The sequence below is a fragment of the Halichoerus grypus genome, chromosome 4 (genome assembly GCF_964656455.1).
Source record: "Halichoerus grypus chromosome 4, mHalGry1.hap1.1, whole genome shotgun sequence".
NCBI classification, from domain to species: Eukaryota; Metazoa; Chordata; class Mammalia; order Carnivora; family Phocidae; genus Halichoerus; species Halichoerus grypus.
The window spans coordinates 132,037,974-132,053,081 of record NC_135715.1 but is presented as its reverse complement, the minus strand read 5'-3'; the positions used below and the strand labels follow the sequence as shown (position 1 = coordinate 132,053,081).

The window sequence follows — 15,108 nt, the reverse complement described above, 5'->3', positions numbered from 1 at the left end:
ACAGCAAATCCATATATGTCAAAACAAACAAGAAAGAAAACAATATTTGAAAACCTATGGGGTGCAGCAAAAGCAGATGGTAGAGTGAAACTTATGCTATAAATGCTTATATTAAGAAAAAAAGTTGAAATAACATTAAACCCCAAGGAACTAGAAAAAGAAGAAACTTAACAAATTTAGTAGAGAAAGCAAATAATAAAAATCAGAAATAAATAAAATAGAGACCAGAATAAGCAATAACATAACATTGGAAGTAATGACCAGTTTTTCAAAAAAATAAATAAAATTGGCATGCTTTACACTAAGAAAAAAAAGACTCAAAAATCAAAATGAGAACTAGAAGAGAAAACAATGCAGCAGATACCACAGAAATACATAGTGTGATAACAGATTACTATAAGCAGTTATACACTAACAAACCAGATAACTCGGGAGATAATTTGGGAAAAAGCAGATAATTCTTAAAAATGCACAAGTTACCAAGATTGAATCATGAATCTTGAATCCAAAAAATAGGAAATCTTAGACCAATAACAAGAATGAAAGTTGAAATAGGAAGCAAAAATCTCCCAGCACAAGAAAGCCCAAGACTACACAGTTTCATTGGTGAATTCTACCATTTAAAAAAAAAAAAAAAACAAAAAAATGACAATCTTTATTAAAATCTTAAAAATAATGGAATGGAGGGCAGACATTTAAAGTCATTCTATGAAGCCAGTATTACCCTAATACCAAAGCAGGATAAAAACAATACAAGAACAAAAAAGTCTAGTTTGTCCCATATAAGTATTTAGGCTCCGTCTTCCTCTTGACATCCATTTGCCTGATAAATGTTTCTCCACCCCCTCACTTTCAGTCTGCAGGTGTCTTTATGTCTAAAATAAGTCTCTTGTAGGCAGCATATAGATGGCTTTTTTTTTTTTTTAATCCATTCTGACACCCTATGTTTTTTGATTGGGGCATTTAGTCCATTTACAAATTAATTATTGATACATATGTATTTATTGCAATTTTATTACTTGTTTTGTTGTTGTTTCTGGATATTTTCTCTGATTCTTTCTTGTCTTCATCACTTTTGGTCTCTCCTCTGTACTCAGAGTTCCCTTTAATATTTCTTTCTCTCTTTCTTTTTTTTTAAGATTTGGTGTATTTATTTGACAGAGAGAGCGAGAGAGAGAGAGCACAAGCAGGGGGAGCAGGAGAGGAGAAGCAGGCTCCCTGCTGAGCAGAGAGCCTGATATGGGGCTCGATCCCAGGACCCTGGAACCATGACCTGAGCCGAAGGCAGACGCTTAACCGACGGAGCTACCCAGGTGACCCCTCCCCCCTTTAATATTTCTTGCAGGGCTGGTTTAGTGGTCATGAACTCCTTTAGTTTTTGTTTGCCTGGGAAGCTCTATTTCTGCTTCCATTCTGAATGATAGCCTTGCTGGGTAAAGTATTCTTGGCTGCAGATTTTCCCATTCAGCACTTTGAATATATCATGCCATTCTCTTCCAGCTTGCCAAGTTTCTGCTGAGAAATCTCCAGCTAGCCTCATGGGTTTTCCCTTGTAAGTTAAGGACTTCTTTTGTCTTGCTGCTTTTAAGATTTTTTTCTTTATCATTATATTTTGAAAATTTAATTAGATTATGTCTAGGTGTTGGCTTGCTTTTGTGATTTTGAAGGGCATTCTCTGTGCCTCCTGGATACGGATGTCTGTTTCCTTCCCCACATTAGGAAAGTTTTCTGCTATTATTTCTTGAAATAAATTTTCTGCCTCCTTTTCCCTCTCTTCTTCTTCTGGGATTCCTATAATATGAATGTTATTACATTTGATGGAGTCACTGGGTTTCCTAAATTTATTCTTGTGTTGCATAATTCTTCTTTCTCTCTTTTGTTCAGCTTCATTATTTTCCATTATTTTGTCTCCTAGGCCACTAATTCATTCCTCTGCTTCTTCCAGCCTGCTCTTCATTGCATCAGGCCTGTTTCTAATCTCATTTATTGCATTCTTCATCTCTGATTAATTCTTTTTTTTAAGTCTTTTATCTCTGTGGTAAGGTCTCCTGATGTCTTCTCTTCTTTTCTCAAGCCCAGTGAGTATCCTTATGATTATTGCTTTAAATTCTTGATCAGGCATGTTACTTATGCCTGTTTTGCTTAGATCTCTGGCTGTGACCTTATCTTGTTTTCATTTGGGATAAATTTCTCCATCTTGGCATTTTGTCTAAGTCTCTGCCTTCTTCTGTATGATGGAAAAGCTAGTTATGTCTCCTGCCCCTGAAAGTAATGGCCTTATGAAGAGGTCATGTAGTGCCCAGGGCCTGGCGCTTCACAGGGTGTCTGCAGTATATGCTGTGTGCCCTCGGCTGTTATGTTTTGGCTGCTATCCTTCAGGCCAGTGGTCTGCTTCTTGACTGCTGTGGGCAGTGTCTGGTCCCTGGCCTGAATGTGGTGAGTTTTAACTAGGTGTGCTCTAATCTACTTGCAAAATGAGAGCTGACACCAACTCCACCAGAACTGAGGCCCAACAGAACTCTCTGGATGGGAGATCTGGTGTGGGCAGGGGTTTGTGTTTGTCTTCTGGGTGGGGGGGGGAGCGGCTGCCTCACTGGGACTGAGTCAAGCTTGACTGAAAAGGGCAGTCCCACCAGAGCATGGGGTGGGGTGGGTGGCTTGGTGTAAGCAAGTTAGGTAGTCATTGTCCTGGTTGACTTTTCCTCAGATGGCTGTGTTTATGTTGAGGAGTGGGGGAGGGATATGACCCCAGTCAGTGCCTTTGTTTCTGGAGAAGCATCTGGGGCTTGTGCCTAACAAAGTCCTCTCCTATTTTATCATGGGCTTGGCCCAAGATAGTATTTTAACAGTGGCAGTACAATGAGCAAAAAAGTACAGTTTTCCTAAGCAGATTTTCACATTTGGCCTTATTTTTTTATATAATGACATTTAAATGAATACATAAAATCATATCAAAACTCAATTTTAGTTTTTGTAGATCTAGCTTGATTTGGAGCTCAAATTATATTAGCAGGATCCATTGTTTAGCTGTTTTTTCCAGGTTAAGGACCTCAGCAATTTCAAGCTCATCCTAATCCCTGAACTAATCACTGGTGATTAGGAGGTAGATAAGATACATGTTTTGGATTAGACTAGCTCCTGCCAAAGCCCAGGTGTGGAGGTAGATTAACCTCAATAACAGAGCTAAGAGTAGGGATGTTATAGTTCTCTAAGGGAGAGATTAGATATTTGATATAAAAAATAGATAACTACTACAGTGAATATATATTTACTGAATTCCCTACCTGAAATATATCTACAAGGAATAAACATCAAACTTAAAGAAAGATCATCATTCACTAAAACTAGAGGAAGACCATGTCTCATACCACAAACTCTTGACGATATAATGTTTTGAACCATGCAGTGAAGACATTGAGCTGGTTGCCTTGGCAAGGAACTCTGAAGGGTTTCTTTCACCTGCAAGTTACAGAAATGAAGATTGGGGATGAGAAAAGAAATGAGTACCTTCCACTTAGGGTCCATTTCTCTTCAAGGACAGCCATGCTTCACTTCTAACCTGGGGGGTGGGAAGGGCAAGATCTGGAGAACAAGACCAGGTAGCAGGAAAGTCCCAGGATTTACTGCTGGGATCCAAAGACAAAAGCATAAAGAAAAGTGTGCTATCATACCAAACAGAGGGCCTTAAGCCATGGAACTTTATACTGATATGTTTTCTCAGCTGGAAAATTGATTCATTCTAAAATAAGACTTGGTTAGAGCTGGCCACCTTAGAGTAATGATAAGGAATCCAAGGTACTGAGAGTTTAAGGAACTTCAAGTCACACAGCTGGTAAGCATTGGAGCTGGAATTTAAACCCAGGTGGCAGTCTGGCACCTAATCCACGAGATTCACCTGGACGACACCTCATGCTTTTCTGTGCTGTACTGTAGGGAAAGTATGTGAAGACAATGTTCTTAACAAAGATTCTAGACAAACTTGAACTTCAGTAATATAACTTAGCCTTTGTGTTTCTATAGAAGTGTAATGAATAAGATAAAGAAAGGTAAACTGTCTTGAAAGCAAAGGAATACGTTTTGTCTGGATCTTTAGGAAATACCTTCACTAAGATGATAAAAAAGCCTCAAATCTCAAAGCCTTTAGGAGCTGAATGGTTCACTAAGGGCAGTCTCTAGGCCTGAAGACTACAGTCATCACCCCGGGTCTTTATCGAAATGTCAGATGGAGGGCTATTGACTTATGTTTAAGTCTTTATCCATTCAAATATAAAGACCTTAATTTTTGAGGGTCACTATGTGCCAACCCAGGAATATTCTGGAATTGATATTATTAACGTATTAGCTTAAATTATAAAGTTGATACATTATGAAAATTTCACTCTGAATAAAAATACACGTGAAAGGCAAACCAACTATTTCATTAAGTTTGCTCTTTTTATGCATTGTATTTAGGATGGTATATTGCAAAACTAAAATAATTTTAACCATTTAAAATCTTCCTGATATGGAAATAAAACACAAGATACAAAGAGAAGAGATTTTCCTAAATGAAAAAATATGCACAAGTATCAAAGTTGATTAAAACAGAATCCAAATGGGGTAGACTTATCCACATTTTGTAATAAAATGAACAATGAGATCTTTAAAAATTAAACTCAATCACTAAATTGTTTAAATTAAAAAAAAGAATTGGCACAAAATCTGTTAAAATGTTCTAACAGTTTAAAAATTTCAATTTCCCAGTTAAGGAAGATTACAGTGTTGCTTCTCTTCCAACTCAGAAAATTCCTGTACAGAGAGAATTAGTTCTGTGTTGATTTGTGTACCATGACAGTGAATTGCCTATTTTGTGATCACCTAGCATAGTGTCTGGCACATAGTAGGAGCTTAATAAATATCTGTTAATGTTGAACACATTGTCCAGACTCAACAGAAAATTATTTAATATGAAATCAAAATTATACCTCTGAAAAAGAGCTGACTTGTTCAATAATACCTGCTTGTGTGTTGCTGCTATGTTCAGCCATTTTTAGATGGTAAAGATGGACCTACTGGGAATTCTTTTTTTTTTAATTTAAGATTTATTTATTTATTTGAGAGAGAAAGAGAGAGAGTGAGTGAGCAGGTAAGTGTGGAGAGGGGCAGAGGGAAAGAGAGAGAGAGATGGGGCACCTGGGTGGCTCAGTCGGTTAAGTGTCTGCCTTCAGCTCAAGTCATGATCCCAGAGTCCTGGGATCAAGTCCCGCATTGGGCTCCCTGCTCAGTGGGGAGTCTGCTTCTCCCTCTCCCCTGCCCCTAGCCCTGCTCCTGCTCTCTCTCTCTCAAATAAATAAATAAAATCTTTAAAAAAAAAAAAGGAAAGAGACAGAATGTTCAAGCAGACTCCCCACTGATCGTTGAGCCCCACCTACAGCTCGATCCCAGGACCCTGAGATCATGACCTGAGCCAAAATCAAGAGTTAGTCACTTAACCGTCCAAACCACCCAGGTGCCCCCCCTACAGGCAATTCTTGACTTAATGACAAGCTAATAAAGAACAAGATTCTTTCTGAATAAAGATAAGGGTTTTATTTAAGTAGAAATAGAGTCCACTTTTTTTTTTTTTAAAGATTTTATTTATGTATTTGACAGAGAGAGACACAGTGAGAGAGGGAACACAAGCACGGGGAGTGGTTAGAGGGAGAAGCAGGCTTCCTGCTGAGCAGGGAGCCCCAAGCAGGGCTTGATCCCAGGACCCCAGGATCGTGACCTGAGCTGAAAGTAGACGCTTAATGACTGAGCCACCCAGGTGCCCCAGAGTCCACATTTTAAGTAAACTAGAGGAAATATAAGCTATTTAAAATCAGCTCCTTGGGCATCTGGGTGGCTCAGTTGGTTAAGTGGCTGCCTTCAGCTCAGGTCATGATCCCAGGCTCCTGGGATCGAGTCCCGCATCGGGCTCCCCCTTCTCTGCGGGGAGTCTGCATCTCCCTCTGCCCCTGCCTGCCACTCCCCCTGCTTGTGGGCTCTCTCTCTCTCTCTGTCAAATAAATAAAATCTTAAAAAAAAAATCAGCTCCTTTCTTGGTATCATAAATATATCCTGGTGGGAAGTATAAACAATGTACAGTGTGGCATGACGTGAACAATGTTTAGAGTTTAGACATGTTATCCCTTTCTCTCAGCAGCTAGCTGGAAGCAGCTGAGGATAAGGTCTTTAATTGGAAAGAGGAAATATTTGAGATTCAAATAAATGTGATCTGTATAATGGTAAATCTTGAATATTCTAAATTGTTTTGTGAAAAGTTCTGTTTTCCAGCATCAGAATGGTATTGTGGAAAAATCCGAGAATTAAGATGTGGTCTGGTCTATGGTACATGATCTTAGGCAAGTCATCTAACCTCTTTGAGCATCAGCCATACTGTACCATGTGTAGTTTCCCAAACTTGACAGTTTCTTTTCTGTTCATCAGGCCAAGGAGGTTTGCTTCTATTCTCAGTTAATTAAAAGTAATTACCAGGAATGTTTGTTAATATTATCATGTTTTTTTCTGCATCTATATAGATTTTTATCTTTAATCTGTCAACATGGTGATTTATATCAATAGATTGTTTAAAAATGTTGAATCAACCCTGCTTTCCTGGAATAAATCCGATTTAGCCATGATATATGATCTTTTTTTCAAAAATCGTGTTGGATTCAGCAAATACTCTATTTTAAATTTTTATATCTATTGCCATAAATGAAATTGGCTTATAATTTTCCTTTGTATATTAACTTTGGTTTTGGCATCAATGTTAACTTAGGTCCTAGACCCTTGAAAATAGTTCGGGTGTGTTCCTTTTTTTCTATTTCCTGAAAAAGTCTCAATGAGATAAACTGTTTTTGAATTCACCTATAAAATTATCTGCGCTTGTGTTTTCTTTGTAAGGAAGGTTTTTTTTTTAAAAACTACTCATTGACTTTCTTTAATAGTAATTAAATTATTGAGTTATTCTATTTCTTTATTTTTTTAAGATTTTATTTATTTATTTGACAGAGAGAGGGAGAGCACAAGCAGGGGGAGTGGCAGGCAGACAGAGAGGGAGAAGCAGGCTCCCCGCCGAGCAGGGAGCCCGACGTGGAGCTCGATCCCAGGACCCCGGGATCATGACCTGAGCCGAAGGCAGATGCTTAACCGACTGAGCCACCCAGGCGCCCTGAGTTATTCTATTTCTTGAGTGAGTTTTGATAATGCATATTTTTAGAGAAATTTGTCTTTTGGGCTTGCTTTTTTTTCAAATTAATTGGTGTAAAGTTGTTAATCATATATAATTTTAGCTTTTAGATATCTGCTGCAGCTGTAGTATGTCCACCTTTTCCTTATAAATAACATTTATTTATGTTTTTTCCTCTTATTCTTGCAGAAGCTTGCTCAATTTATTAATCCTTTCAAAGAACCAATAGGTGGCTTTGTTTGGTATTTTATTTTGCTTTATATTTCATTAACTTTTGCTCTTTTTTTCCTTTTTATTTCTTTCCTTTCTTTGGGTTGATTCTGCTCTTGTTTTTATAAATCCATAATTAGGATGCTTAGTTCATTAATTTTAGCCTTTCTACTTTTCCCTATAGCATTTTAAAGCTGCTTTCCTAGAACTACAGGTTTTAATGTGTAGTAGCTTTATTATTTTTTATTTCTAATATTTTCTAATTTCCATTAAGATTTCTTTGTTGACCATGGGTTATTTAGAAGTTTATGTGTGCTTGTGTGTGTGTGTGTGTGTGTGTGTGTGCACGTACATCCATGTGCTTATGTGCATGCAGGTATACGTATGTGTGTGTTCTCTAAATGCAGATGCCTTTTAAATTATCCTTTTCTTAATAATTTCCAGCTTATATCGTGGTCAGACAATTCTAGAGACTTACTCTGTGGCCTAGCGCCTGATAAATGTTGTACATGTGTATTTTCCAGTGGTAAGGTGCAGCCCCTTCTTTCTCAGCTTCCGGTAACTCACCCCATCTTTCTCATTTGCTTAAGTGTTCCTCAGCTCACTTTCCCCAACCTCCTCAACCTGATTAATGCCTCTCCTAAATGTTCTCATACCCCTCTTGATGTAGCCCTATTATAGAATTTATCACATTGTATTATGTTTTTTAACTGGCCTGTTTCCCTTACAAAAGTGAGACTGAGACTCTTCGAGGAAAAGGACTTGTTGTCTTTAAGACCTAGAATTTAAGTGACAGATCTATAATGTTCCAGCCACACTGTACAGTAACTTCTATTTACCCTTCCAAATCTAGTTGAAAGACCCTACTCTTGACAATGGTGATGTGAGAAGGCTGGGCTATTCTGCCCCACAGAAACCATATATAAACTGGCAAATTGTTAAAATGACCATTTCAGGGTAAGCAACAACCATCCCAAAGGCAAGCAACAACCTGGGAAATGTTTATTCATGAAAACCTGCTAGTGAATTGGATGAGAATGGCGAATTTATAGTCAACAAGCACATGGAAACATGGTCAGCATCATTAGTCACTAGGAAAATACTAATTAGAACCACAGTGAAATTAAAATACACCTGCTAGAATGGCTACATTTAAAAGACTGATAATATCAAGTACAGACAAGGGTATGCAGCATCTGGAATTCTCATACATTGCTGGTGGAAATGCAAAATAAAATCGTTACTTTGGAAAACAATTTGTAGGATTGTTTTTAAAGTTAAATACACAGGAAAAAAAAGTTAAATACACAGTTAACAATTCTCCTTCTAGGTATCTACCCAAAAGAAATGAATTCCCCCCCAAATTTGTTCATGAATGTCTGTAACAACATTATTCATTATGACCAACAAAATGTAGTAGTTGCCCCCTTATCCACGGGGATATGTCCCAAGACCCCCAGTAGATGCCGAAACTGTAGCTAGTACTGAACCCAGTATATACCATACCTATGAGAAAGATTAATTTATAAATTAGGCACAGTAAGAGATTAACAAAATAATTAATAATAAAATTGAACAATTATAACAACATACCATTATAAAAGTTATGTGAATACAAGTTGTGGTCTTTCTTTCTGCAAGTATCTTACTGTATTGTACTCACCCTTCTTGTGATGATGTGAGGTGATAAAATGCCTGCATGAGGAGATGAAATGAGGTGAATGACATAGGCATTGGTGGCATCGTGTGAGGCTACTATTGACCTTCCGATCACAAGTCAGAAGGAGGATTATCCGCTTCCAGACCCTGGTTGGTGGAGTAGGGAGTACAGAGGAATGGACTGAGAGGGGAGAGCTGTTTGCTTCTCATTCTCTAGTATCAAGATATGGCCCATCCCATGCTTTCTTTGCCAATGAGATTATGAAGTAAGTGGCTGAGAAAGAGGAAGAAGAGTCTCTTTTGAGAGAGTGTAATGTAGTCCAAAGTGTTCCTTCTTCCCTGGGCCAAGGGTGAACATGAGAAAGAAGAGGAAAAGGGGCCCCTAGGTAGAGCAGCCCCCACAACGGAGAAAGACTGCTTCAACAAAGTCCCCAACACCACTCATCTTTTAAAACTTATTGGTCAAAAGGAGGGGATATTTCTATTTTAGAGCTGACTCCTTGGATATATTTCTCCTTCAATGGTGCTCCTTCGCTGGAGTGTCTGCTGTAGTTTAGACACTATTATCAGGATTCCTTCAAGTAAGCAGGGGTTCTCAAACTTAAACTTGCATTAGAATCACCTGGAGCGCCTGCTAAACCACAGATGGCTGGGTTTCTGACCCAGTGTAAAGTGGGAGCTGAAAATTTGCATTTTTTAAAAATATTTTATTCATTCACTTGAGACACGGAGATACAGAGAGAGAGCATGAGCAGGGGGAGAGGCAGAGGCAGAGGGAGAAGCAGACTCCCCGCAGAGCAGGGAGCCTGATATGGGGCTCGATCCCAGGACCCTGGGATCATGACCCGAGCCGAAGGCAGACGCTTAACCACCTGAGCCACCCAGGCGCCCCGAAAATTTGCATTTCTAACTTAGTGCAAGGTTACATCAGTGCTGCTGGTTTCAGTGCTACCGTTGGAGAATCTCTGGAGTAAGCAGAAAAACTCAAGTTAGAAGCCAGCTGAAACTGAGATCAGCAACACATTTGCCATGGCAAATACCTGGCTAGGCAGGCTCCAGTCCTTTCTAGGCACTCCCTTGGAGCGACTCCCTTTGTGTCCCCAGATCTCCATCATTAGCCCTCAGCTGTGGAGGTCTTTGTCTAGCCAGGTTAGTTTCCTTTCTCTCCCAGGTCGGCTTCTCCTTATTCCACAGTTCCTCTGAGAAAGAGGCTTTCACTGTATAATTCTGTGCAAGTCTGTTTACTCCAACCTCAGGCCAAAGCTACTTTCCTCCCATTCCCATGACCCCTCATGTGAGTGGCTACTTCGCTCTCCCCCTTGGGCAGATTTCCCCAGCTGCAGGCACCCACGCATCCCCGTAGTTTCCCTAAACTGAGCTCCCATCTGCATAAGCACAGCCTGGATTCTCTGGCTTGCTGATTTCTCATCCGTGGTGCTGCCCAGTGGGCAGCCTGGGAGCCCGGCTCGCCATTCTGGAGCCCAGCATACGGGAATCTCTGACACTATCCATGTAGCTCTATCCTTGTAGCTGTACTCCCTCTACAAAAGGTTCCTGCTCTTCTCTGCTGTGTCCCCAACCCTGGTCCAAGTCCCAGTACCACCTGATCTTGCCCCCTGCCACCCCTCCAAGCCTCTCTTTCCTGGGTTATCCACTCTTCCTGTGTAACTTTGCCAAAGACAATAGGACATGTTATTTGATTCTAATGCACTTTTCTTGTTCTAAGTTAGGCTGATTACCCGCCAAGGCCATCAAGACTTTGGGGGAGGTGGGAATTTTTTGGAGGGAAGAACAAAGTTACACGATACTCAAATTACTATCAGTTAAAGCCTTATAATACTATGCAATAAAATTTACTTTACCCCAAACTGGATATTATATTACTTTTTGATAGATCAGAAGGCACTTTAAGTGATTAAAGTGCTTTTTGTCATTATAAATGTTAATTATTATGGGCAATTAAAAATGCAAAACGATGAAATTAATAGATCTTTCTGGTTGATAATATGATAGATAAATCAGCTTGTATTCTATTAGAAAGAAGATAAAGTAGAATAACGCCTTCTGATGTTTTCAGTGAAAATCTGGCTCAGACCTCTACTGCTTATATGTCAGGCTGTTGATGTTGCTAAAAACTTCCTGACATATGAAATTGCATAATGGAATGTAATTATGAAAGCCTAACTAAGAGTTTAAAATTATTAATATTAAAAATTATTTTATTCTGTATGGAAGACTTGTGTACATCATTAATCTTCACAATATACACTTAATTTTTATCTAAATGTAAGGGATACCATTCCCACCTGTCCAATCAGAAAATTCTTGCCCTACTAAAACGATATTCAACAAGTCTGCTCTACCCAACTATATTTGTACATATAGTTTGACGATAGTATTTCCTTGAACGTTAAAATTTCTATGTCACAGGTGCAAAAAGAATTTGCAGCAATGTTACAAAACAGGAAAATCATTTATGTTTTCACAAAGTAAAACAGATTTACAAAGGTAGAGGGGCATCTTTCTTTGAAAATTACTTCCAATGGAGCTTTAGGGCCCAGCCACCATTATCATTACTTTTTCTACACAAATGATCTGTTGTAGGCTGTAGTCAATTGCTACACAATTTTTTATACATCAAGGCTTAGTGGAAAGAAGGAAGATGAAGAGGAAATATAAATTTCAATTTTCCGTTCATGGTCTAATGGCCTATTACTCAGCCAACTTTCTACACGTAGAAAGCCTTCATTAGTACACCATTAAGGATGACATTAAAACTTCTGATCTGTTCTTCTAGGTTGTAAGTTATGTCTTACATAACAAATTTTACTGGAGCTCCTTCAGATCTGGTATCTATGTCTATAAATATCTCTATTCCTGCTATAGAAGTGTAATGGTGCAGAATATAAAAAATATATGTACCTTGGTTTGAAAAATTCCTTTTGAAAGTGCAAAATTTAATAAATTAAAAAAAAGAGGTAGGTGGCACAAGAGTAATGAAATGGATTTTAATTACTCTAATGTCACACTATCTGGTACAAGAGTAAATATGCCTGGATGTTTCTATCAACACTATAACCCTCCATTCAGGAGAGTGGGATCTCCAGGCTGATTTAGGTCATTTTCTGAAAGACGCTGCTGTACCACTTCTCTCCATTCTGAAATGTTCCCCTGGGGAAAAATTTGAGGCCTACCCTCTCTCAGCCCCAATGTTTTCCCATTAAAGGGCATTTGGGGAAGCAGCATAAAGCTGCTTCTCTCTAAATATTCCATTTTAACAGTAAATGTTGGTTTCTAGAACTTTCGATCCAGAGAGACTCGTTAGCATTTAAGGTTCCTTTCACTAAGAAGCTGCTTAGGGTATTCTTTTCGTAATGACCTACTTGGGAAGTGCAAATTTCTTATCTCTAAATTGGTATATGAAGTTTCCAAATGGACAAGGAGGCAAGAGATTTCAGGCACTGTCTCCTTCCTAACCGTTTCCTAGCCACTTCGTTCTTGCTCTCAGATCCCAAGCCATCTCCGGCTCACACCTGACCTCCCTTCTAAGAGCAGTTCTGGGTGTGCACAGGGCGTATATAAGAAGCCACTGCCTCAAAAGCTTGCTGGCTGAGGATGGAACTCCATTCTACACTGAGCTCCCCTGCCTAGTAGCCAGACATCTTGTCTACCATCCCCTCTTCTGATCATCGGGACTCTTGGCCTCAGCTCCCGATCCTCTATTCTACCCTCTCCTAACCTGGGGTCTGACCTGCCAGGCTCTGCTGAGCTCTTCATCTCATTCTTAATCTGTTCTTCCTCGCCTCCCGGGCCCTGCTAGACCCCTCACAGGCCTGCTCTGGCCTGTTGCCACAGAATCCAGACGAAAAGGACATCTAAGTCCTAATCTCTGTGGTGCTACCAGAAAACTATGTGAGTTCAGGCAAGTGGCTGAACAGTCTGAACTCCGTCTCTCTCCCTGTGTGACCCCGGGGGCTGTGTTGGGGCATCTCTAGATGATTTGAAAACTAGTTGCTGTGGGGCCTCTTTCCCGCCTCCCTCCACTTTCCATCTTCTGATTCTGTTTCAAGCAAACAAGCAAGAGTGCAAAGTGCGGTGACACACGGGTAAGACTCCATTCTCTATTTGTAAGGATTACAGCATTTATCTTTATTTGCACTGCCCTGTACAGCTGACAAAGGAAGGCGGTGTGTTCGGAATCTTGTTTTATGCCTGGGTAGCCGGGTTCCCAGCATTTGAAGGGAGCTCTTCCACATAAGCAGCAGGAAAATGGCCCTTTTTTCCATTCAGGGAGCCAAACCACCATCCTTCTTCTTGTTTCCTGTATATAGTCACAATGTCGCCTGTGAAAATGCATATTTAGTTAGACAAATGGCTCTTTGCTATTTAAGCACATGCCCGAGCCTAGCTGGTAGGACAGTTTTAAGGAGATTCTGCTTTCAAGGAGTTACTTGGTAGCATCATTCTCTGCACATGATTCAGATGAAGCAAAATTTATCGAACACTTCTGTATAAAGCAGGCATAATGCAGAGAATATTAAAAAGAATAAGATAATAGGCAATCAAGTTATGCCATAAGATAGTTTCATTAAAAACAGTATCATATGGGATCATATATACTTCTTGTGCTGGATGGCTTACTCTGGATACAGCCTATCAAACTTTTCTCAGTGTCTGTGTTTTCAGGGTTTCTCATGTTGGTGGCCGAGATAGTCTGGTATGGTGACTGTGAGGAGTATGTCTCAGCAACCAGACTTTTCTTTAGATCAAGACAGCTTCTCTCCATTACATGAGCCAGTTTTATAGTCCAAAGTTCCAACTCACAGCTTTGCACAGAAACACAACTCCCCGTTCAGCAATGTAGATCACTTTAATAAAATATCCATTTGAAGACAATACTTTTTAAAGCAATGAATCAAATACACAGACTTCCTAAGAAACACATGGCCCTTCTCTAGTTCCCTCTTTTTAAATAATACTATTCTGATATTAATAACTCTAAAGCTTAACCTTGTGCCCCAAATCCTCTGGCTAAATCCTTCTCTTGTGAGAAAGAGTCCTTCCCCTCTGGCTGTTGACTATACATCAAAGCAGAAACATCATCTTCCTTCAGGATCCAAGAGCTCCTCGATCTTGAGCATCCTTCTGAGGTAACTTTTCAGTCTTTCTTTCATTCTCTTCCCCAGTTATTTTCTTTCTTAGGTAAAGGACTGTCCACCCCTCTTCCATCCCACCTCTCTCATAAATCACTTTTTATTCTTACAGGAGATCATTCTCAGCCTAAGTTCTACCTCCAATGAGTTCTCTCAGGTCAGCAGATCTCTGGTCAGCATATCGACACAGTCTACTAACAGGAATTCAAACAAATAATTTAAAGTCTTGTTGCCAGCTTCCCCAAGCCTCCGATGGCTCTGTTTACTTAAAGAACCTACTTACAATATAAAGTATAAGTAGACTTTGCTGCCAACAGAACTGAAGACAAAAAAGAGAATCAATTTATTGTGTACCTATGTAACTCAAAGCCAGGCCCTGGGGTCTAGGTGGCATCTGGGAAATGTGTTTTTTATTCACATGGGAAGTGGGAATACAGCATTTCATTTACTCGTTTACTGCTGTAGGGTAAACCTAGGATGACATGATGAGGAACAAAGTGACTTCCAGAACACTTCCTACTTTTAAATAAAGGCAACATTGATTTAAGATGAATGGAAGAGAGGGTCTACTTTCTATTTCCTTTTTTCTTATTTTTATTTATTTCTGAGCTAGAAGGAAAAGTAGTTGCTGGAAGAAATCTGGCTGGTGAACTGAAAAGGAAGCATCCGTTAACCAATAGCAAGTACGTGGTGTCCCTGTTGTATGGCTGCAAAATCCATCGTGACTTCCTGTTGGCTAAGCTCTCTCCTACAACACAACTCTCTTTCACTCACCTTTTCATTTCCGGATCTCTGCCTTAGCTTTAACATCCAAATATGGTTGCTAATTGGATACACAAAGAAAGTTGAGGCTAGTGACTATTTCTTATTTAATGATGAGGGTAACTCATG

General features: G+C 39.5%; 1 protein-coding gene across 4 annotated transcripts in view; it reads right to left on the bottom strand.

Moving 5' to 3' along the window:
* Positions 1-13,188: 13,188 nt before the first annotated feature.
* Positions 13,189-15,108, bottom strand: part of NOSTRIN (nitric oxide synthase trafficking) — a 58,615-nt gene continuing 56,695 nt past the window's right edge. For all 4 annotated transcript variants that reach the window (XM_078070946.1, XM_036072036.2, XM_078070945.1 and 1 more), the window contains one exon: positions 13,189-13,407. In XM_078070946.1, coding sequence (XP_077927072.1) covers positions 13,271-13,407 — 137 coding nt within the window. In that variant the 3' untranslated portion in view covers positions 13,189-13,270. The remainder of the gene's footprint in view (positions 13,408-15,108) is intronic.